This window comes from Leucopleurus acutus (genome assembly GCF_964270905.1).
Source record: "Leucopleurus acutus genome assembly, chromosome: 9".
Taxonomy (NCBI): domain Eukaryota; kingdom Metazoa; phylum Chordata; class Mammalia; order Artiodactyla; family Delphinidae; genus Leucopleurus; species Leucopleurus acutus.
In genome coordinates, this window is record NC_139144.1 from 72575879 (window position 1) to 72602014 (window position 26136).

The 26136-nt window shown below is 37.3% G+C and overlaps 1 protein-coding gene across 2 annotated transcripts in view; it reads right to left on the reverse strand.

The window, feature by feature from the left end:
- TMEM168 (transmembrane protein 168) overlaps positions 1-26136 on the reverse strand; it is a 51394-nt gene that overhangs the window by 12262 nt on the left and 12996 nt on the right. For both annotated transcript variants that reach the window (XM_082846154.1, XM_082846153.1), the window contains exons 3-4: positions 2611-2753; positions 27-301 (exon numbers count right to left, since the gene is read on the reverse strand). In XM_082846154.1, the coding sequence (XP_082702280.1) occupies positions 27-301; positions 2611-2753 (418 nt within the window). The remainder of the gene's footprint in view (positions 1-26; positions 302-2610; positions 2754-26136) is intronic.

The window sequence follows — 26136 nt, forward strand, 5'->3', positions numbered from 1 at the left end:
AGTGAAATTGCCAGAGGTGGATTTACCTGCAAGAGCCCACTCTCCTGTACCATGGGTGTGCCCACTGTAATACAAAACATACGTATCATGTCTAGGTCCATCCACAGTCCGAAGTTCAAGGAAAGCTTTCAGTTTGGAATGTAGAGTATCAAAGGACAGGCCACTTGTAGAATAGTCACATCCATAGGTCTCAATCATGTGATATGCAAAAAACCTTTGGATAGCATTGAGCATGCCAGTAGACCTCAAATTTAACTCCTGTACATGTTCTGGTGGAAGAAGTGTTGGCTGACCATCAGGACTGAAGAAGGAGAAAAAAAGATCATTTTAGTGTTTATGAAGTGTTCATTCTATGTCACATTCCTATTCTTCATTTATAATAAATTAAGAATCATAAGTGGCTAATTAAATGGCAGGATTTTTTTTAAGAAAAACATCTTTCCTAAATTTTCTACAGTGATAAGAATTAAGCTTGGAAAATCAAAGCCTAGTTTCTAAAAATTATATTTCTTATCAATAAAACTGGAAGCTGGGAGAATATCTCCAAATGTAGATAGTACTACTCTTCATTCTTTATTCATATTCATATCTTCTTACCAAATGACAGATATTAAACAAAACTTTAAAAAGCAAGACTGTACTAATTCTACCCCCAAAATGTTTCAAGAATACCTGGGTGGGGACAATAATGAAAGTACTTTTTTGAGAAAAAAATTTTAACAAAATATGGAAGCGATATTTTAAATTATATATTTAATTTCTGTGTTGAAAAAGATAGTCTTTATAAAGTTGTGTTCAAGTTTTACTAACTTAAGGTACATAAATGATAGAACTTACCTTTTAATAAATGACAGAACTTACCTTTTAATAAATGACATTTTAAAACAATTATTATGGACTTCCCTGGTGGCACAGTGGTTAAGAATCCGCCTGCCAATGCAGGGGACATGAGTTCGAGCCCTGGTCTGGGAAGATCCCACAGGCCACAGAGCAACTAAGCCCATGTGCCACAAGTACTGAGCCTGCGCTCTAGAGCCCATGAGCCACAACTACTGAGCCCACGTGCTGCAACTACTGAAGCCCGCACACCTAGAGCCTGTGCTCTGCAATGAGAGAAGCCACCGCAATGAGAAGCCCGCGCACTGTAACAAAGAGTAGCCCCTGCTCGCCTCAACAAGAGAAAGCCCAGGTGCAGCAACGAAGACCCAACGCAGCCAAAAATGAATACATAAAATAAATAAATTTATTTAAAAAAAATTATTACTATTTAGGTCCACTGCCTTATATACTACTGAATACTAACTGAAGACTTAGACCTGATCCTGGAATACATGTAAAATGGTACTTTAGTAAAGATAATAAACCAAGTCTTAAAACTAGCAGAATCAAATCAATATTGAGGGAGAAAAAAATCATAACTCTTATCCAGAAAAGAGATTTCTAGTAGGAATTTTGAAAACTTTATATTTTGCTTCATGTATTATCAATACTATTCTATTAATTCTATAAAAGTTTTCATTAAAAGAACAAAACATTTTGTCCCTATCTGTATCATTTAACAGCCACAAAACAGCAAAAGAATAAAGCAATGCATAATCAAAAATTATAACAGAATAAAAATCTAACTGTGCAAATTACTACTTCCACATATTCTTCCTGCAGAGTTGTCACATCTTACTTTATGTGATCCTTCTAAACGTATTTCTTTTACTTCTCATGAGAATCTTCAACTTATATATCAAGTCTTTAATATGGAGGAAATATTTACTATGTGTTTTTATGTCAAATATTTGAAATCAGATAAAAACTTCATTTCAAGCCCTCTCCCACCCCTGGCCAAGGAAAGTATGATGACTGCTTGGTCAACAGAATTCATTAATGGCAAGGAACTATTTTTTTCTACTTCAAAGGTGCTTAACTACAAAAGAAAAACTAAAATTTGGCAATATTTACAGACTGAAACAGGTTTGCCATACATTTAGGGTCAAAAATATTTCCAAATAAAACTGCAATCAAATACTTAACTTCACTGCCAATGTTTTTGAATTCGTGGTATTTGTATGACACTTTCTAGTAGTGTTTTTACATTTATAGTCTCATTAGCTCTTCATGACATTTCTCTATAGGGGCAGAATGGTATTGTTTGCATTTTAGATAAAGACACTGAGGTCCAGAGAAGTTATGATCTGCCTAAAGTAACACAGAACTAGAATTTAGAACACTGAGGTCCAGTGTACATTCTATTATACTTCACCACGTTGTTTCACATTTTCTTAAACAAGATATCCCTCTCTAAAGAAAGGGCAGGAACTTTACTTAGAAAATCCATTCATATTTTATGAAAATCCATTCATATTTTATGATTTTTAGCTAAAATATAAGCTAATCACATTTATCAAAAATAAAATTTTAATTGAACCCTGAAGATTATATTATTACTCAGAGTAGATAAAGGTTTTTAAACATTTGGGATAAATGGAAAATAAAAAAGCAAGAGTATTATACTTTGAGAATATTACAGTTTTGAAAAAATGAGCTATCATCTTATACCAATATTAGCAAAATATTAAGAGTCAAATAGCTATTACTTATTATACTAGGTTACTGTACCTGCAGAAGTTGGTGGGAATCACAATAGCATATCCAACAGATGTTCCTCCTAAACAGTTACCCAATTCATGGAAGAGGCCATGAGCCATAGATTCCAATGGCAAAACAATCAGAAACATGCTCAAGAAGATTCCATTTGTTGGCTAAAAAAAATTTAAAACAGCATGTTTACACAGAGTGTGTGACTGAACTTATATATGTGTATATGTATATATATTTACATAAATGCATATTCATTTTGTGCCTCTACTTCCAAAAAGGATAATTAATGACCTAAAAATCGTTATAAGTTGAAAGAGACAAGTGTATACATGGATAAGCAATGAACCCTAAATTTACCTCTAAGCTGCTTGGAAGTCATGGCAAAACAAATACAGCACACTGCATTTTTATGATGTGCTGTATTTTTATGATGGGATGTCAAGTAACATCCCACGCAAGCTAAAAAACAAAACAAAAATATAACCACACCCTTGATATGACAGAGAAAAAGCCAGAAAACAAATCCTTTCCTGTTAAAACCCACATGCTCTAAATCATTTTACAAATAACACACTCATTTACTTTATCAGAAAAGGTACTTTAGAAAGGGCTTTTTTTTCCCCTGTGAAATGTCCAGAAATTAAGAGAAAATCTTAAACTGTAAGCTCCTTAAAGCTATCAAAATGAATTCCATTCTTAAATTAAACTTATAATTCAAAACTAAAAAAAGGTATATATATATATATATATATACACACACACACACACACATATACATACATACATATAAAGACATATATTGAAGACATTTAAGCAGCCTAAAAACAGAATGGAAAAAGGGAGGCAGGAGACATATTAAGAGAAAACAAGATTTAAGTAGTATTTGCAATTAAAAGAAACAAACAAAAAATTAAAGGATCCATTTAAATGAAAAGGAAAAGGAAGGATGAGTCACTCAGAACTGACCTATATTTTTACAATACAGATAGTATCCCACATTTTTTGTGTTGCTACTGCACATATTACAGAGTTATGTGTCTATGTGCATGAATACAGCTTTCTAACACTAAGAAGTGGTTCATTTGATCGGAATTTCAATAAAAAAATAAAGTTGACTCCGATAATGGAAAAATGGATATAATGCCCTATTTTTGGTACATTCTGTGTTCTCAGTTACATAAATAATACAGTACATGCTCAATTTGGAAACAATAGAAAATACAAATGAGTAAAACTATGATTAGAATAATTCCAAGTACCATCATCCACACACAGCTAACTTTTTAAAATATGTTCAGACATCATACAATATATATAAATATTCACAAATATTTAGTTTCTTACCAAAGTGCAATGATATATAATGTTCTGCAAACTTTTTAATATGTTAAAGCCCATTAATGTAATTCTAAATTATTTGTAAATATCAAATGGCATTACTATCATATTTATAAAATTTTAATTAGCTGATTTCCTATTTGTTGTATTTAGATTCCTTTTAATTTTCCCCTATGATAAACAAAACCAGAATAAGTATGGAGTTCTCTGATTATTACTTATGTTAAATACCTTTGATCATTTTGGTTTCATCTTTGGTGAAGCATTTTGCCATGGGGCTGCCTTTCTGTCACTGATTTACAGTTTTATTTTGCTCTCAGTATATTTTAGATAAAAGTCTTTAGTTGGATACAAACAGATGGAGAGATATACCATGTTCTTGGATTGGAAGAATCAACATTGTGAAAATGACTCTACTACCCAAAGCAATCTACAGATTCAATGCAATCCCTATCAAACTACCAATTGCATTTTTCACAGAACTAGAACAAAAAATTTTACAATTTGTATGGAAACACAAAAGACCCCAATAACTAAAGCAATCTTGAGAAAGAAAAAGGGAGCTGGAGGAGTCAGCCTCCCTGACTTCAGACTACACTACAAAGCTACAGTAATCAAGACAGTATGGTACTGGCACAAAAAAAGAAATATAGATCAATGGAACAGGATAGAAAGCTCAAAGATAAACCCATGCACCTATATGACAAAGGAGGCAAGAATATACAATGGAGAAAAGACAGCATCTTCAATAAGTGGTGCTGGGAACACTAGACAGCTACATGTAAAAGACTGAAATTAGAACACTTCCTAACATCATACACAAAAATAAACTCAAAATGGATTAAAGACCTAAATGTAGGGCCAGACACTATAAAACTCTTAGGGGAAAACACAGGCAGAACACTCTAGGACATAAATCACAGCAAGATCCTTTTGACCCACCTTCTAGAGAAACGGAAATAAAAACAAAAATAAACAAATGGGACCTAATGAAGCTTAAAAGCTTTTGCACAGCAAAGGAAACCATAAACAAGACGAAAAGACAACCCTCAGAATGGGAGAAAATATTTGCAAACGAAGCAACTGAGAAAGGATTAATCTCCGAAATATACAAGCAGCTCACATAACTCAATATCAAAAAAAACACAAACCTAATCCAAAACTGGGCACAAGACCTAAATGGACATTTCTCCAAAGAAGACATATACAGATTGCCAACACACACATGAAAAGATGCTCAACATCACTAATCATTAGAGAAATGCAAATGAAAATCACAGTGAGGTATCACCTCACACCAGTCAGAATGGCCATTATCAAAAAATCTAGAAACAATAAATGCTGGAGAGGGTGTGAAGAAAAGGGAACCTTCCTGCACTGTTGGCAGGAACGTAACTTGATACAGCCACTATGGAGAACACTATGGAGGTTCCTTAAAAAACTAAAAATAGAACTACCATATGACCCAGCCATCCCACTACTGGGCATATACCCTGAGAAAACCATAATTCAAAAAGAGACATGTACCACAATGTTCACTGCAGCATATTTACAAAAGCCAGGACATGGAAGCAACCTAAGTGTCCATCGACAGATGAATGGATAAAGAAGATATGGCACATATATACAATGGAATATTACTCAGCCATAAAAAGGAGTGAAACTGAGTTATTCGTAGTGAGGTGGATAGACCTAGAGTCTGTCATACAGAGTGAAGTAAGTCAGAAAAAGAAAAACAAATACCGTACGCTAATGTATATATATGGAATCTAGAAAAATGGTACTGATGAACCTAGTGGCAGGGCAGGAATAAAGACGCAGACGTAGAGAATGGACTTGAGGACACAGGGAGTGGGAAGGGTAAACTGGGACGAAGTGAGAGAGTGGCATGGACTTACATATACTACCAAATGTAAAATAGATAGCTAGTGGGAAGCAGCCACATAGCACAGGGAGATCAGCTCGGTGCTTTGTGATGACCTAGAGAGGTGGGATAGGGAGTGTGGGAGGGAGGCTCCAGAGGGAGGGGATATGGGTAATATGTATACATATAGCTGATTCACTTTGTTGTACAGCAGAAACTAACACAACATTGTCAAGCAATTAATTAATGTAATGTAAAGTAATTAATTAAGTAATGTAAAGCAATTACTCCAATAAAGATGTACAAAAAAAGTCTTTAGTTGGTTGTATTGCAAATACCTTTCCCTCTGTGACTGTTAATGCTGTTTTTTGCTTAACTTAAGTTCTTAAGTGTAACATAGTCATTTTGTGTCTTGTTAAATCTTCTCCACCCACATAAAAGTCAAGAAGGTATTGTACATTATCCTCTAAAGGCCTTGTTGTTTTGCACTTTGCTTTTAGGGCTATAATCCAAATGTAGTTATTTTCATAATAACAGTCCAAATTAAGTTTTTTATGTGAACACCCAATTATCTAATTACTAATTATTGAAAATCTCAACCATTCCACATTACTGTGCCATCTTTGTCATAAATCAAGTATTCTGGTATCTACTTTTATACTCTTATGTTCCACTGGCCTGCCTATCCTTTCAAATATTTCCTTTTGCCTACATTTCCTCCTTTATTTCTGGGACTCCAGTAAAACACAGATGATATCTCTCTGTATCCTCAATGAGTCTTATCCTTTTCTCTGTATAGTATTTTCTCTATTTTTCCTCTTTAAGCTCCTTCTTTCATAGCTTCATCTGAACTATATTTTCCAGTTCACTAATGCTCACTTCTCATTTGTCTAATCTGTTAAACTAGCACACTGAATGAATTTCAGATATTTTATTTTCTGAGTCTAAAACCTGTCTAGTTCTTTATCTAATCTGCCTTGTCACTTTCTTATAATTTCTAACTTCCTACCATTATGTATTATCTTTGCTTTTTTTTCAACTTGCTAAGGATGATGGCTTTCTTTGTTTGATAATTCCAATATCTCAAGACTTTTTGGTCTGCCTATTGTCTGTTGGTTCTGCTGCTTCTTGCTCTCAATGCCATGTGAGTGTGTGTGTGTGTGCGCGCATCTGGTTTACTTATGAGCTGAACACTGTATGCAAAAAAACTATTATATGATTAATTTTGGACCTAGGATAATTAGACCTTCTCTAAGAGGATGTTTGTTTCTTCCAGGATGCTGGGGGTTATTAACAGTCTACATATCTCAATCCAGGTTTGACCACTTAATCCAGGTTGGATCACTAATAGGATACAATGTCAGGAGGCAAATTCGTTAAGGGATGTAATGTACATATTAAAAAATATATTTCCGCTATAAACACCATTTCTTCTCATACAACTTATGTATGTCCAAGAGAATTTACATAGTTTGTATATTGGTTGGGTTAATGATAACTATCAGTGAGCACAATTACCATTTTTTGACATAGCTTACAACTTAAAAGATGCAACAATTCTCACAACTATTACCACAGCAACTTCAACTGCTTTTTCAGTTAACTCTTAGGTTTAACGGGTAATCATCTTATCTACAAATATTGATAATTTCATTATTTTCAATTCCTATACCTTCTATTACATATGTTACTCCATTATAATAGAAAATGCTTTGATCAATTAAACCCTTATTCACATAAAAGTGGATAGGGAACTTTTAGATATGGATGGCCAACTGTACTACACCATAAATATAAGGGACTTGAACAACTGCGAATTTTGGTATTCACAGTGGGTACTGGAACCAATCCCCTGTGGATACCGAGGGAGGACTGTACATTCAAATTATGTCAGCCATTTACATAAAATAATTATTGGTGGGGTGATCAACATGGTGAAGAAGTAGGACAGGGAGCTCACCTTCCCCCCCACAAAAACATTAAAAACACATCTCCAAGTGGAACGATTCACATAGAACATCTACTGAACACTGGCAGAAGACCTCAGACTTCCCAAAGGGCAAGAAAACCTCCACGTAACAGGGTAGGACAAAAGGAACACGAAAAAGAAAGAAATCGGGACAGGGCCTGCACCCCAGGGAGGGAGCTGTGAATGAGAAAAGGTTCCTGAATTTTGGGGAGTCCCCTCACTGGTAGGGAAATCAGCCTGGATGGAGGGGAGCTTTGGAGCCTAGGAGGAGAGTGCAGCAACAGGTTTGCAGAAGGCAAAACAGTCACCTGCACAGAAGGTCATCAGTGCCACCCTGTGCTCCCCCCGCCTGAGATGCTCAGCTGTTGGTGAGGGTGGGGGCTAGGTGCTGAAGTACAGGCTTCAGGGGTCAGACCCAGGGAAGGGACCAGGGTTGGCTGCATGGAGACAGCCTGAAGAGGCTAGACTGTGGCAACAGAGGGGGTACTCAGAAGAAGCCAGGGCCTGCCACAGAGGCAAGGTGCCATTGTTGGGGGTGGAGGGGGAGAGGGGTGGGACCACCATTAAGAGCTCCTTTCTCTGTGAGTGCTTCCAGGCAACAGGACACCGCCCACAGGAGCTGTTGGTGGGAGGGGGTGGTGGTGTGCAAGTCATCACTGCCATCCTGGGCTCCAGAGGTGGGCACAGGTTGCCACTATGAGACCTAAAAGCAGGCTGCCCTCACTATCCCAGGAGTGCACGGATAGCAGCCGCCCACAGGAGACCCCCAAGCAGGCGCCAAGCCCTGCCCGCACTGTCCTGTGAGTGCACAAGGGCCGCTGAACCCGCACACTCCACATAAAAAGGTAAAGACCAGCACACGCTGAGGAAAGAGACAGCAAGCATCCAAACTAAAAGCTGCCCCTCTATTTTGGAAAAGATGGCAGAGTAGAAGGACTTGAGCCCCCCCTTCTCCCATAAAAATACCAAAATCACAACTAACTGCTGAACAACCAACAATAAAAAAGACTGGAACCTACCAAAAAAGATATTTTACATCCAAAGACGGAGAAAAATCCACAACAAGATGATGGGAAGAGTGCTTTTGTGACATTATCAAATCCCATACCTGCCAGGTGAACAACCCACAAACTGGAAAATTATACTGCAGAGGTTCTCCCACAAGAGTGAAAGTCCTGAGCCCCATGTCCGGCTCCCCAGCCTGAGGGTCTGGCATCAGGAGGAGGAACCCCCCAGAGCATTTGGCTTTGAAGGCCAGCAGGGCTTGAGCGTAGGAGCTCCAGAGGAGTGGGGGAAACACAGACTCCACTCTTGGAGGGTGCACACAGGTTTTACATACACTGGGACCCAGCACAAAGCAGTAACTCCATAGGAACCTGGGCTGGACCTACCTACGAGACTTGGAGGATCTCTGGCAGAGATGGGGGGCAGCTGTGGTTAAATAGTGGGGAGGGGGAGCAAGAACCCTGATGGCAGAGGCCCCGGAGAATACTGATCAGCATGAGTTCTCCCAGAGGTCATTGCCAGTTTGGTATCAAGACCTAGTCCTAACCAACAGCCTACAGGCTCCAGTGCCAGAATGCCTCAGGCCAAACAACCATCAGGATAGGAACACAGCCCCATCCATCAGCAGACAACGTGCCTAAAGCTGTACTGAGCTCACAGCAACCTCTAAGCACACCCCTTGACATGGTCCTGCCCAGCAGAAGGACAAGACCCAGTTCCACCCACCAGTGGGCAGGCACCAGTCCCTCCCACAAGGAAGCTTGCAAAAGCCACAGGACCAACCTTTCCCAGCAGGGGGCAGACACCAGAAGTAAGAAAAGCTACGATCCTGCAGCCAGTGGAAAGGAGACCACAAACACAGAAAGTTAGACAAAATAAGAAGGCAGAGAAATATACTCCAGACAAAGGAATGAGATTAAAACCCCATAAGAACAACCAAATGAAGAGGAGATAGGCAACCTACCTGCAAAAGAAATTAGAGTAATGATAGTACAGATGATCCAACAACCCAGAAAAATAATGGAGGTACAGATCAAAAAGATACAAGAGATGTTTAACAAAGAACAAGATTTAAAGAACAGAGATGAACAATACAATAAGTGAAATGAAAAATACACTAGAAGGAATCAATAGCAGAATGACTGAGGCAGAAGAACGAGTAAGTGAGCTGGAAGACAGAATGGTGGAAATCACTGCCACAGAGCAGAATAAAGAAAAAAGAATGAAAAGAAATGAGGACCGTCTATAGAGACCTCTGGGACAATACTAAACACACCAACATTTGCATTAAAGGTATCCAGAAGGAGAAGAGAGAGAGAAAAGGTCTGAGAAAATATTTGAAGAGATTATAGCCGAAAACTTCCCTAACATGAGAAAGGAAACACTCAAGTCCAGGAAGTGCAGAGTCCCATACAAGATAAACCCAGGGAATAACACACTGAGACACATAGTAATCAAACTGACAAAAATTATACACAAAGAAAAAAATACTAAAAGCAATTAAGGGAAAAACAACAAATAACATACAAGCAAATGCCCATTTCAGCTATTTTTCAGCAGAAACTCTGCAGGCCAGAAGGGAGTGGCATGATATATTTAAAGTGATGAAAGGGAAAAAAACTACAACCAAGAATACTCTACACAGCAAGGCCCTCGGTCAGATTAAATGGAGAAATCAAAAGCTTTACAGACAAACAAAAACTAAGAGAATTCAGCACCACCAAACCAGCTTTACAACAAATCCTAAAGGAACTTCTCTAGGCAAAAAAGAAAAGACCACAACTAGAAACAAGAAAATTATGAGTGGGAAAGCTCACTGGTAAAGGCAAACATAAAACAAAGGTAGGAAATCACCCCCCACACAAATATAATATCAAAACCAGAAATCGTGAGAAGAGGAGAGTACAAATGCAGGATATTGGAAATGCACTGGAAATTAATAAGAGACCAGCAACTTAAAACAATATTGTACATATATAGACTGCTATATCAAAACCTCATGGGAACCACAAACCAAATATCTGCAATAGACACACACACACAAAAGAAAAAGCAGGGCTTCCCTGGTGGCGCAGTGGCTGAGAGTCCGCCTGCCAATGCAGGGGTTGCAGGTTCGTGCCCTGGTCCAGGAAGATCCCACATGCCGCGGAGCAGCTGGGCCCATGAGCCATGGCTGCTGAGCCTGCGCATCCGGAGCCTGTGCTCCGCAACGGGAGAGGCCACAACAGTGAGAGGCCCGCGTACCGCAAAAAAAAAAAGAAAAAAAAAAAAGAAAAAGAAATCCTAAAGATAGACATCAAGTAAAAAGAGAATAAAGAAAAAGGGAAGAAAAAAGACCTTTAAAAACAAATCCAAAACAATGAACAAAACAGCAATAAGAACATACATATTGATAATTACATTAAATGTAAAAGGATTAAATGCTCCAACCAAAAGACATAGACTGGCTGAATGGATACAAAAGCAAGACATAGATATATGCTGTCTACAAGAGACCCACATCAGATCTAGGGACACATACAGACTGAAAGTGAAGGGATGGAAAAGGGTATTCCATGCATATGGAATTCAAAGAAAGCTGGAGTAGCAATTTTCATATCAGACAAAATAGATTTTAAAATGAAGACTGTTGCAAGAGACATAGAAAGACACTACATAATGATCAAGGGATCAATCCAAGAAGAAGATATAACAGTTGTAAATATATATGAACCCAACATAGGAGCACCTCAATACATAAGGCAAATGCTAACAGCCATAAAAGGAGAACTCAACAGGAACACAATAATAGTGGGGCACTTTAACATCCCACTTTCATCAGTGGACAGATAATCCATGTAGAAAATCAATAAGGAAACACAGGCCTTAAATGACATATTAGACCAGATGATTGCACTGATATTTATAGAGCATTTCATCCAAAAGCAGCAGATTATCCAGGATTGATCACATACTGGGTCACAAAGCAAGCCTCAGTAAATTGAAGAAAACTGAAATCACATCAAGCATCTTTTCTGAGCACAACACTATGAGATTAAAAATCAACTATAAGAAAAAAGGTAAAAAAACACCAACACGTGGAGGCTAAACACTATGCTACTAAACAACCAATGGATCACTGAAGAAAGAAAAAGAGGAAATCAAAATATACCTGGAGACATGGGCTTCCCTGGTGGTGAAGTGGTTAAGAATCCACCTGCCAATGTAGGGGACACGGGTTCAAGCCCTGATCTGGGAAGATCCCCCATGCCACGGAGCAACTAAGCCCCTGCGACACAACTACTGAGCCTGCACTCTAGAGCCCACAAGCCACAGTTACTGAGCCCGCAAGTCACAACTACTGAAGCCCACATGCCTAGAGCCCATGCTCTGCAACAAGAGAAGCCACCAAAATGAGAAGCCTGCACACCACAACAAAGAGTAGCCCCCACCTGCCACAACTAGAGAAAGCCTGCACACAGCAACGAAGACCCAACGCAGACAAAAATAAATTAAAAACAAAAAAAAAACCTAGAAACAAATGAAAACAAAAGAATGACAATCCAGAACCTATGGGATGCAGCAAAAGCAGTTCTAAGAGGGAAGTTTATAGCAATACAATCTTACCTAGGAAATAAGAAAAACCTCAAACAAACAACCTAATCTTACACCTAAAGCAACTAGAGCAAAAAGAACAAGCAAAATCCAAAGTTAGTAGAAGGAAAGAAATCAAAGATCAGAGCAAAAACTAAATGAAATAGAAATGAAGAAAATAATAGAAAAGATCAATGAGACTAAAGCCTGGTTCTTTAAAAAGATAAATGAAATTGACAAATCTTTAGCCAGACTCATCTAGAAAAAAAGGGAGAGGGCGCAAATCAATAAAATTAGAAATGAAAAAGGAAAAGTTACAACTGACACCAAAGAAATATAAAGGATCATAAGACACTACTACAAACAACTGTATGGCAATAAAATGGACAACCTAAAAGAAATGGACAAATTCTTAGAAAGGTACAACCTTCCAAGACTGAACCAGGAAGAAACAGAAAATATGAACAGACCAATCACAAGTACTGAAACTGGAACAGTGATTTAAAAACTTCCCACTAACAAAAGTCCAGGACCAGAGAGCTTCACAGGTGAATTCTTTCAAACATTTAGAGAAGAGTTAACACATCCTTCTGAAACCCTTCTAAAAAACTGCAGAGGAAGGAACATTCCCAAGCTCATTCTATGAGGCCACCATCACCCTGATACCAAAACCAGACAAAGATATGATAAAAAAAGAAAATTATAGGTATCACTGATGAACATAGACACAAGAATACTCAATAAAATACTAGCAAACCGAATCCAACAATACATTAACAGGATCATACACCATGATCAAGTGGGATTTATCCCAGGGATGCCAGGATTCTTCAATGTCTGCAAATCAGTGTGATATCAACAAATTGAATACTAAAAACCATATGATAATCTCAATAGGTGCAGAAAAAGCTTTTGATAATATTCAACACCCATTTATGATTAAAAACTCTCCAGAAACTGGGCATAGAGGAAACTTACCTCAACATAATAAAGGCCATATATTGATTATCAGTCTAAAGCAAGCAGATACAGGAAGGGTTTAACATACTTGAAAAACAGCGCAACCACAAATCAAAAACATACAATAGATTCACAAAAACCAAAAAGAAGAGAATACAAGCATAAAATGAAAGGAAATCATCAAACCACAAAAAGAAGAAGAACAAAGAAGAAACAAAGAATCAACTGGAAAAAAAGGTTGAAATGGCAATAAATACATATGTACCAATAATTACCTTACATGCCAATGGACTGAATACTCCAAAAAAAGACAGAGTGGCAGACTGGATAAAAATCAAGAGCCTACAATATGCTGCCTATAAGAGACCCACCTCAGGGCAAAGGACACAGACAGATTGAAAGTGAGGGGATGGAAAAATATTTCAGGCAAACGGAAATGACAGGAAAGCGGGAGTTACAATACTCATAACAGACAAAATAGACTTTAAAGACTATGAAGAAAAATAAAGAAGAGCACTATATAACGATAAGAGGATCAATACAAGAAAACGATATTACACTCATCAACTTATATGCACATAATATAGGAGCACACAAATACATAAAACAAATAATAACAGACATAAAGGGAGAAATCAGTGGAAATACAATAATAGTAGGAGACTTTAACACCCCACTCACATCAACAGACAGATCTTCCGGAGAGAGAATCAATAAGGCAACAGAGATCCTAAATGATACAATAGAACAGTTAGACTTAATTGATATCTTCAGGACATTACATCCAAAAAAACCTGAATACACATTCTTTTCAAGCACACATGGAAGATTCTCTAGGATTGACCACATACTAGGGCACAAAACTAACCTCAACAAATTTAAGAGTACAGAAATTATTTCAAGCATCTTCTCTGACCACAATGGCATGAAACTAGAAATCAACCACAGGAAAAGAAATGAGAAAAGAAATGACTACGTGGAGACTAAACAACATGCTACTAGAAAACCAATGGGTCAACAAGGAAATTAAAAAATAACTTGAGACAAACGACAATGAAAACACAACCATACAAAATCTATGGGACACAGCAAAAGCAGTTCTTAGAGGGAAGTTCATAGCGATAGAGGCCTTCATCAAAAAACAAGAAAAATCTTAAGTAAACAACCTAACTTACCACCTAAAAGAATTAGAAAAAGAACAAACAGAACCTAAAGTCGGCTGAAGGAAGGAAATAATAAAGATCAGGGAGGAAAAAACAGAGATTCAAGAAACAACAGAAAAAAATTAACAAAACCAAGAGCTGGTTCTTTGAGAGGGTAAACAAAATTGACAAACCTCTGCCCAGGCTCACCAAGAAGAAAGAGAACCCAAATAAACAAAACAAGAAATGAAAAAGGAGAAATCTCAACTGACACCACAGAAACACAAAAAGCCAAAAGGAAATACTATGAACAATTATATGTCAACAAATTTGACAACCTAGAAGAAATGGACAACTTTCTAGAAACATAGAGCCCACCAAAAGTGAATCAAGAAGAAATAGATAAATGATGTGAACAGACTGATCATTTGAAGTGAAATAGAATCTGTAATTTAAAAAACTCCCTACAAACAAAAGTGTGGGACCAGACGGATTCACAGGCAAATTCTACCAAACATACGAAGAAGAACTTATAACAATTCTTCTCAAATTCTTCCAAAAGAATGAAGCAGGAACACTCCCAAAGACATTCTATGAAGCCACCATCACCCTGGTACCAAAAGCAGACAAAGACATCACTAAAAAAGAAAATTACAGGCCAATACCTTTGATGAATATAGATGCAAAAATTCTCAACAAAGTATTAGTAAACCAAATCCAACAACACATAAAAAAGATCATACACCACAACCAAGTGGGATTCATCCCAGGTTCACAAGGCTGGTTCAACATTTTCAAATCAATCAATGTAATAAACCACAGTAGCAAAAGAAAAGTCAAAAACCACATGATCATCTCAATAGATGCAGAAAAAGCATTTGACAAAATTCAACATCCATTCATGATAAAAACTCTTACCAAAATGGGAATAGAGGGAACATATCTCAACATACTAAAAGCCATTTATCACAAACCCACAGCTAGTAGTATAATACTCAACAGTGAAAAGCTGAAAGCCTTCCTGCTAAAATCTGGAACAAGAAAAGGATGCCCACTCTCACCACTTCTATTCAACGTAGTATTGGAAGTCCTAGCCACAGCAATCAGACAAGAAAAAGAAATAAAAGGTATCCTAATGGGAAGGAAAGAGGTAAAATTATCACTATATGCAGATGACACAATACTATATATAGAAAACCCTAAAGACTCAACACAAAGACTATTAGATCTAATAAATGAATTCAGCAAAGTAGCAGGATACAAGATTAACATTCATTTATTTACATTAACAAATATCAGAAAGGGAATGTAAAATATATATATATATATATATATATATATATATATATATATATATATACACCTTTTAAAATTGAACCAAAAAAAAAATACCTAGAGATAAACCTGATCAAGAAGGTGAAAGACTTATATGCTGAGAACTATAAAACATTAATAAAGGAAATAAAAGAGGATTCAAAGAAATGGAAAGATATCCCATGGTCTTGGATTGGAAGAATTAATATTGTAAAAATGGCAATACTACCCAAAGCAATCTACAGATTTAATGCGATCCCTATCATATTACCCATGACATTTTTCACAGAACTAGAACAAATAATCCCAAAATTTATATGGAACCATAAAAGACCCAGAATTGCTAAAGCAATCCTGAGGGGAAAATAAAAACAAAGTAGGAGGTAAAACTCTCCCAGACTTCAGCCAATACTACAAAGCTACAGTAATCAAAACAGTGTGGTTTTGGTACAAAAACAGACATACAGATCAGTGTAACAGAATAGAGGCCAGAAATAAACCCACACACCTATGGTCAATTAATCTTTGACAAAGGAGGCAAGAATATAAAATGGGAAACAGTCTCTTCAGCAAGTGGTGCTGGGAAAGTTGGACAGCTGCATGTAAACCAATGAAGTTAGAACACACCCTCACACCATGCACAAAAATAAACTCAAAATGGCTTAAAGACTTAAACATAAGACATGACACCATAAAACCCCTAGAAGAGAGCATAGGCAAAACATTCTCTGACATAAATCGTACAAATGTTTTCTTACATCAGCCTCCCAAGGCAAAAGAAATAAAAACAAAACTAAACAAATGGGACCTAATCAAACTTACAAGCTTTTGCACAGCAAAGGAAACTATTGAAAAAACGAAAAAACAAACTACGGAATGGGAGAAAATATTTGCAAATGATGCAACAGACAAGGGCTTAATCCTTAAAATATACAAACAGCCATACAACTCAACAACAACAAAAAACAAACGACCCAGTTGAAAAATGGGCAGAAGACCTTAATAGACATTTCCCCAAAGAAGCCATACAGATGGCCAGCAGGCACATGAAAAGATGCTCTACATCACTAATTATTAGAGAAATGCAAATCAAAACTACAATGAGGTACCACCTTACACATGTCAGAATGGCCATCATAAAAAGTCTACAAATAACAAATGCTGGAGAGAGTGTGAAGAAAAGGGAACCTTCCTTACACTGTTAGTGGGAATATAAGTTGGTACAGTCACTACAGAAAACAATATGGAGGTTCCTCAGAAAACTAAAAATAGAATTACCATATAATCCAGCAATCCCACTCCTGGGCATATATCCAGACAAAACTATAACTCAAAAAGATACACACACCCCAATGTTCATAAGCAGCACTATTCACAATAGCTGAGACATGGAAACAACCCAAATGTCCATTGACAGATGAATTGATAAAGAAGTTGTGGTATGTATATACAATGGAAAACTACTCAGCCATTAAAAAAATGAAATAATGCCATTTGCAGCAACACAGATGCAACTAGAGATTATCATACTAAGTGAAGTTAGAAAGAGAAAGACAAATACTATATGATATCACTTACACGTAGAATCTAAAATACGGCACAAATGAACCTATCTACAAAACAGAAATAGGGACTTCCCTGGTGGTGCAGTGATTAAGAATCCCCTTGCCAATGCAGGGGACACGGATTTGAGCCCTGGTCCGGGAAGATCCCACATGCTGCAGAGCAACTGAGCCCATGCACCACAACTACTGAGCCCGTGTGCCACATCTACTGAAGCCCGTACTCCTACAGCCAGTGCTGCGCAACAAGAGAAGCCACCGCAATGAGAAGCCTGCACACCACAATGAAGAGTAGCCCCTGCTCGCCACAACTAGAGAAAGCCTGCACACAGTAACGAAGACCCAACACAGCCAAAAATAAATAAATAAAATTTATTTAAAAAAAACAGAAACAGACTCACAGACATAAAGAACATACTTGTAGTTGCCAAGGGGAAGGGAAGTGGGGGAGGGAAGGACCGGGAGTTTGGCATTAGCAGATGTAAACTATTATATATAGGATGGATAAACAACAACATCCTACTGTACAGCGCAGGGAACTATATTCAATCTCTTGTGATAAACCATAATGGAAAAGAATATATATAAAAAAGAATGTCTATACGTGTATGACTGAGTCACTTCGCTGTACAGGAGAGATTGGCATAACACTGTAAATCAACTATACTTCAATTTAAAATATTTAATTTAATTAAAAAAAGATAGCATAGATAAAAGTGAACAGCTTGGCAATACAAAAAATTTGCAGTCTTAACAGTTGGCAAATATGTCCAGGGGAGCCAAAATAAATTTAGGATGTTTTGTCCATTTGCCACATTCAGAAAGCTTCAATTTTACTGGCCTGCAACCCTTTATTCTACAGCTTCAACCTAAAAGTCATTTGTGACTTGGAGTACACCTTACATTTTAAACAACTCCCTGTAACAAATAAGATCAACTTACTTGACCAAAACTAGTAAGTATAGATACTTTTCTTCCTTTGCTTCTACAAATCACCCTAAGCTCACTAGCAAACTTTTAAGACATGGCTCAAATTTCAAAGCAGGTATAAGCTGAACATAATAGCAGACCAATAAACAACTTTAAGTAATATTCTTTCCATAAAATGTAGTTACCAGTTATTCTCTATTCATCTGGGCTTTCAAGTCATGGTCAAAAGATTCAATATTTTCATATCCTAAAACTTTCTCAGCTAATAGGAACAAAATCTATTTATCCAATGTTGGAATTTCATTTTTTTAAAAAACCTGGCATTTACATAAGAGATATGAATATTGTTTGTTTAGAAATATTTTTGTATGAGTCACATTAGTAACCAAGTTTGGGAAATATTATACATAGAAGTCTAACTAAGAAACACAATATATAAATGTATGTTACAATGCAATATGTAAATGGAGATATTATGCTCTTCAATATGAGAAACCCATATTTAAGAAACAATAGGCAACTTCCAAAACTTTGCTTAGTTCCAGAACTTTAAGAACATTAGGAAAGCTACTTTACAGTTAGTTTTAAAGCAGCGATTTCTTTAAGTAGAGGCAATAGAGAAATTGTAGGGGAAAGGACTCAAGTTTTGGAGTTAGACTTTGGTTCAATCCTAGCATAGTCATTTACCATCTGCGTGTACATGAACAAATTAAGCTTTTCAGTCTGAATCTATAAAAGAGGGATATTTTATGAGCTTATTACATAGATTAGAAATATGTGAAATATGGCTAGTACAATAAAATGGTAGCTGTAATTTACAATGAAGCATTTATAAATTGCAATGAGGTTATTATGAACAAAACAATAGAAATTTAAATGATGATTACCTTTTAATCTAAATGACAACTGCTATTTAGGAGATCTTATAGAGTTAAGGCCCTAGTAGATGCAATAGAAAAAAAATATTTTTCGAGTAGCCTCAAAAGAGACAGCAAAAATAGAAATTTTTGTAGACCACAATCTTGATAAAGGTAAAACACTGGTATGGGAATCAAACTTGGACAGTGTGTTGAATCTTACTTCTCCCCATGGACAAAATAGAGATGTTACATTAAATAATCTGTATGCTCATTTCCAACTCTAAAAATACATGGAACTAAGTAAAGTGGTTAAGAGTAAAGGCTGTGAAGGCAGACTGCCTGGATTCACACCAGCTGTGTAGCCTCAAGCAAGTTTCCTAATCTCTCAAGCATGTTTCTTCTCTACAAAATGGGAATAATAATGGTACCAGTCTCAGAGTGTCATGAGGATTAAATAAATACACTCAAAGTACATAGAATGGTGGATAGCACATAAAAAACAGTTAATAACTGGTAAGCCGTATTATTAAAATGAAAATATCTCCAGTTATTAAAAAAAATTTTTTAAAGCTGGAAAATCAGGGCAAAGGAGAAATTCATGTTCTTGTTTCATGAATAAAATAATATTCAGATCATTGTTATTGCTGTTTTAGGGGAAAAAAGCATCTACTCCTGTTTCACTGTGTTCTGGCAGAATGCATAAAACATCAAATTAAAAGTATAACTTCAATCTAAAAAGACTTAGTGTCCCCTCCTCTAATCTAGACTAAAATATCTCAAAACTTTAGGAAGAGAAATGAAACAAAACAAAAAATTATGAAACGTGAACTTCTAGTTTTGGCAACAGATTTGAAAACTCCCTGCTCCCCATGTCAAGTGAGATAATATGGCTGATCCAGCCATCTTGCTAGAAATGAAACTGTGCTGCATCTGTGGATTCCCTCCCTTCCTTGGATATGAAACTGGTCTTGTTACATCTGTCAAACCCAGTGATTGCTAGTGCTTCCCCTACAGAGAAATTAACAGTGATTATGGTTTTTCTGGTTTGGGTCAAAGGGCTCCTCCAAAAAGTTGCATCAGAACCCCATGGAATCTGCAAATGACGGTAGCAAGGAAAGGCATATAAAATCTCATGTGAAAGATTTCAGAGAAAACTCCTAAACAAAAGAGCAAGCCATGGGGTATGCTTCCTTGGGTATCTGGACACTTTCCTCCCTTTTTATCCTTATGTGAATTGTCAAGTATCAACTTCAGAAAAGCCTACGGCTGAGCAATAAAACTAGCACCAAATGGCTATGGTACTGTGTAAGTACTTCTTATTGACTTATTTAAGGAAGAAAAGTACAAAAGAGGAAAGCAAGTAGCAAATTCAATGAGCATAACACAAATTGCAGGAAACAACAGCTGTAAGGTTGCATTTTAAAATTGGAATGAGATTATGAACAAAACACAACAGAAGTTAATGGTAAAATTCCAGCTTTTTAATGTACATGACTTGGAATGATACTACTGACTCATTTTGAAAATGTTATTAAATTCGGTAAAACTAACAAAAAACAAAGCTATCCATGTGGGGTTATCCAGAGAGTCTACTCAAATGAGGTCAAAGATTTCTTAGGTATGACATCAAAAGATAATTTCATAAAAGAAAAAAATGGATAAATTAGAGTATAGCAAAATTAAGAACTGCTCTTCAGAAAACAAGGCCACTTGGAGCGAATATTAGCAAGTCATACATCTAATAAAGGACTTATATCTCAATACAACGTGAAAACAAACAACCCAGTTTTAAAAATTGCTGAGATCTGAAATTCTCATGACAAGCAATCACATGAAAAGATACTTAACGTCTTTAGCTACTACAGAAACAGCAAATAAAAACTGCAATGAGTTACCATCACACACCTATAAGAATGGTTAAAAAACAAAAACAAAGAGATAACTCCCATACATTGCGGGTGAGAATGCAAAATGGTACAGCCACTTTGGAAAACAGTTTGGCAGTTTCTATAAAGTTAAACATGGCTCATACGTTTATCATACAACCCACACCAGGTAAAATAAAAACCTATGTTAACACAAAACCCTGTCTATGAATGTTTACAGCAGCTTTATTTATAATTACCAAAAACTTTCAATGTCCCTCCATTGAGTAATGAACACACTGTGAGACATCCACATAATGGAATACTGCTCAGCAAATATGAAGGAATAAACTGATATTATAACACAACAATATAGATGAATCTCATATGAATTATGCTAAGTGAAAGAAGCCAGACTCAAACAGCTATACACTATATTATTTCATGTATATGACACCCTAGAAAAGTGTTTAGGGACAGAAAACAGTTTAGTTGCCAAGTACTGGGGATTGGGAGCAGGATTGACTACAAAGGGGCGGCAGAGAATTTTGGGGGGTGATGGAACTGCTCTATATTTTGAATGTAGTGGTCATACAACTATATGCATTTGTCAAAATCAGAGAATTGTACACTAAAAAGGGTGAATATTACTGTATGCAAATTTTTCCTTAATAAAAAATTTTTGTTAAGTTATGTAAAACTAAAAAAACCCCCAAACTACTGACATGCAAAAAAGCTTAAAATAAGAAAAAGTGGCTAAGCCCATTTTGGGAAGTAAGGTCTAAACCACATTGTGCTCCATGAGGCAGATTAGTCTCATCTTTGTGTCTGTTTGGTTTTACTTTACTGGTAGTAAAATGAGAGTACATTTGACTGCCTAAAAATATACTTTAAAAAATAAACCTACTCTAAAATGTTTTGTTAATAACAAATGCCCACTAGGTCATTAACTCAATGAAATCCATCATCCTACATTCCCATCCGCTCCCTTTAGCCTCTCAACATCTTTTTAATATTTAGACTATCTAAATACCATGTCAAAACACTCTTCATCTCTAAATTTCATCAATTTATTTCAAATTCTCTATAAATTTTACTTTTCAACAAGATCTGTTTTTCCCTTGATACTTCTATCAGTTATATCCTTAGCTCAGCAATTTTTCCCTGTCACCTTAGTCCAGGTCCTTATCCCTTGCTCTTACCTAGTCTTCTAGATTTCAGTCTACCTCTACTTTCATTGATCCTACTTATGGCTGACTATTTGATCTACTCAAAAGGCTTTAGTTTCTCATTTTTTTCCTGCCACATTGGGTCTGCCCCCACCCAATCAGTTTTCCAGTGGAAATCCATCCATTGAAGGATATTTTAATGGGACAGAGGGGAAAATCAGTTTTACGCTTCAGTATTACTCTCACAGAAATGTGAAAAATGGGTTTAGGTTATATTATTAAAAAGCTAATCAGTATCAATATCATTTAGGAATGTTAAGCAAAAATAGTTCAAGAAAAATCTAATTGGAAGAATTTGAGATGATCTCACCGAACACTCGGCAGAGCACAGATTAGTTAAATTGAAATTAAGTTTAGGGACTTCCCTGGTGGTCCAGCAGTTAAGACTACACACTCCCAAGGCAGGGGGCCTGGGTTCAATCCCTGGTCAGGGAACTAGATCCTGCATGCTGCAACTAAAAGATCCCACATGGTGCAACTAAGGATCCCCCATGCTGCAACTAAAAAAAAGATCCCACACTCGGCAGTGAATATCCCATGTGCCACAACTAAGACCTGGCACAGCCAAATAAATAAATAAATAAATGGGTTTTTTTTAAAAAATTAAGTTTAAAAAGTTAATTGCATCATACTGTTATCCATAGTGGCTGTACCAATTTACATTCTCACCAATAGTGTAGGAGGGTTGCCTTTTCTCCACACCCTCTCCAGCATTTATTATTTGTAGAGTTTTTGATGATGGTCTTAAAAAACTGAAAACAGAGCTAACCATATGATCTGGCAATCCCACTCCTGAGGATATAAACCATAATTCAATAAGATACATGCACCCCAATGTTCATTGCATCACTATTTACAATAGCCAAGACATGAAAGCAACCTAAGTGTCCACCGAGAGATGAATGGATAAAGATGTGGCACATATATACAATGGAATACTACTCAGCCATAAAAAAGAATGAAATAATGCCATTTGCAGCAAGATGGATGGACCTAGAGATTATCATACTAAGTGAAGTAAGTCTGAGAAAGACAAATATCATATGATATCACTTATATGTGGAATCTAAAAAAATACAAATGAACTTATTTACAAAACAGAAACAGACTCACAAACATAGAGAACAAATTTATGGTTACCAAAGGGGAAACGTGGGAAGGAGGGATAAATTAGGAATTTGACAGTAACAAACACACTACTATATATAAAATAGATAAACAACAAGGACCTACTGTATAACCCAGGGAACTATACTCAATATTTTTTAATAACCTATATGGGAAAAGAATCTGAAAAAGAATATATTATACATATACATAAACTGAATCACTTTGCTGTACACCTGAAACTAACACAACACTGTAAATCAACTATACTTCAATTTAAAAAAAAAAAGTTAATTGCATCAAAGACACAATGCCTACACCACAAGTAGCAGTTACCAAAGAGCAACTAATGCATACAAAACTCTGATAGATACACATTAGTCTTGAATAGCTAAATTAATACCTTGCCACTCAGTGGGTGTACTTCTGACTAGGACTTTCTGCATAACTTTTAAGATTTCTGGAAATGCAGAGTTTCAGGCTCTCCCCCAAAACTACTTAATTCCAGTCTTTGGGATTTTAACAAGATCCCCACGCGATTCCTATGTATATTAAAGTTTGAGAAGCACTGGCCTAAAACAGGAGTTGGCAAACTCTGTAAACAGCTAGCTAATGTTACATTTTGCAAGCCATTAGGTGACTGTTGTAACTATTCAACTATGCTGTTTATCATAAAGATAAAAAGGTCAATACATTAAGAAGGTATAATTAAAGATGTATAAGGCTTCCCTGGTGGCGCAGTGGTTGAGAGTCCGCCTGCCGATACAGGGGACACGGGTTCGTGCCCCGGGCCAGGAGGATCCCACATGCCGCGGAGCGGCTGGGCCCGTGAGCCATGGCCGCTGAGCCTGCGCGTCCAGAGTCTGTGCTCCACAACGGGAGGGGCCACAACAGTGAGAGGCCCGTGTACCGCAAAAAAAAAAAAAAAAAAAAAAGATGTATATACACCTAGGAACAGAGCCCCAAAATACATAAGGCAAGAAAATTAAAGAATTGAAATAAGAAGTACACAATTTAGTTAATTTTAATGGAGATTTTCAATATCACTCTCTCAGAATTAGAAAATCAACAAGGATATAGATACATGAACATCACTACCAACCAACATAACCTAGCTGATATTTATGGAACACTTTAATCAACAACATCAGGAACTTACTCTTTTAAAGTAAACACGATGTATTCTCGAGAATACAACACATGCCAGGCTACAAAACAAGTCTTAATAAAAGACTAAAATCAAACAAACTATGTTCTCCAATCACCTGGAATTAAATTAGAAATCAATAATAGAAAAAATGTGGGAAATCCCCCAAATATTAAACTATCACACAATAAACTTTTAACTTTAACATAGGTCAAAGAAGAAATTGCAAAGAAAATTAGAACATACCTTGTGAGACAGCATAGTCCTGTTTTAAGGATAGATATACAGGTCAATGGAACAAAAAAGAGAGCTCAGACACTGATTTTGGACAAAGGTGCCAAGGTAATTCAACATGGGAAATGATAGTCTTTTCAATAAATGGTGCTGGACCAATTAGAAAGCCATATTAAAAAAAAAATCCTTACTTCATACCATAACAAAAATTAACTCAAAATGGATCATATACCTAAATGTTAAAACTAAAATGATAAAACTACTGGAAGAAAACTATAGGAGAAAAATCTTTGTGACCTAGGCCTGAGCAATGAATATCTTAGATGTGATCCTAAAAGCACAGCCCATAAAAGAAAAAGTTGGGGCTTCCCTGGTGGCGCAGTGGTTGAGAGTCCGCCTGCTGATGCAGGGGACACGGGTTCCTGCCACGGTCCGGGAAGATGCCGCATGCCGCGGAGCGGCTGGGCCCGTGAGCTATGGCTGCTGAGCCTGCGCGTCCGGAGCCTGTGCTCTGCAACAGGAGAGGCCACAGCAGTGAGAGGCCCGCGTACCGCAAAAAAAAGAAAGAAAAAGTTGACAAACTGGACTTTATAAAGCTGAAAACTTGCACTCTTCAAAAGGTATCATTAAAGGGCTTCCCTGGTGGTGCAGTAGTTGAGAGTCCGCCTGCCGATGCAGGGGACACAGGTTCGTGCCCCGGTCCGGGAAGATCCCACATGCCGCGGAGAGGCTGGACCCGTGAGCCATGGCCGCTGAGCCTGCGCGTCCGGAGCCTGTGCTCCGCAACAGGAGAGGCCACAGCAGTGACAGGCCCGCGTAACACACACAAACAAAAAAAAGTATCATTAAAAAAAAAGATAAGCCACACACTAGGAGAAAACATTTCCAGATCATATATCTGATAAAAAGGCTTGTATTCAGAATATAAAAAGAATGCTTAAAATTCAATCATAAGGAGAACTTCTGCTGCCAGTGTCCTTGTCCCCGCGATGAGCCACAGCCACCCACTGCCTCTGCAGGAGACCCTACAACACCAGCAGGATATCGAATCCCTAACAGGAGGGCAGACTGGTTCTAAGGGGGCTGATTGACCGCCATGTGGCTGACAGGGTCTTGGTGCTCCGGTCGGGTGTCAGGCCTGAGCCTCTGAAGTGGGAGAGCCGAATTCACGACACTGGACCACCAGAGACCTCCCGGCCCCAAGTAATATGAATCAGTGAGAGCGCTCCAAGAGATCTCCATCTCAATGCTAAGACCCAGCTCAACTCAACGACCAGCAAGCAGTGCTGAACACCCCATGCCAAACAACTAACAAGACAGGAACACAACCCCACCCATTAGCAGAGAGGCTGCCTAAAATCATAGTAAGTTCACAGACACCCCAAAACACACCACTGGACACAGTCCTGCCCACCAGAAAGACAAGATCCAGCCTCATCCACCAG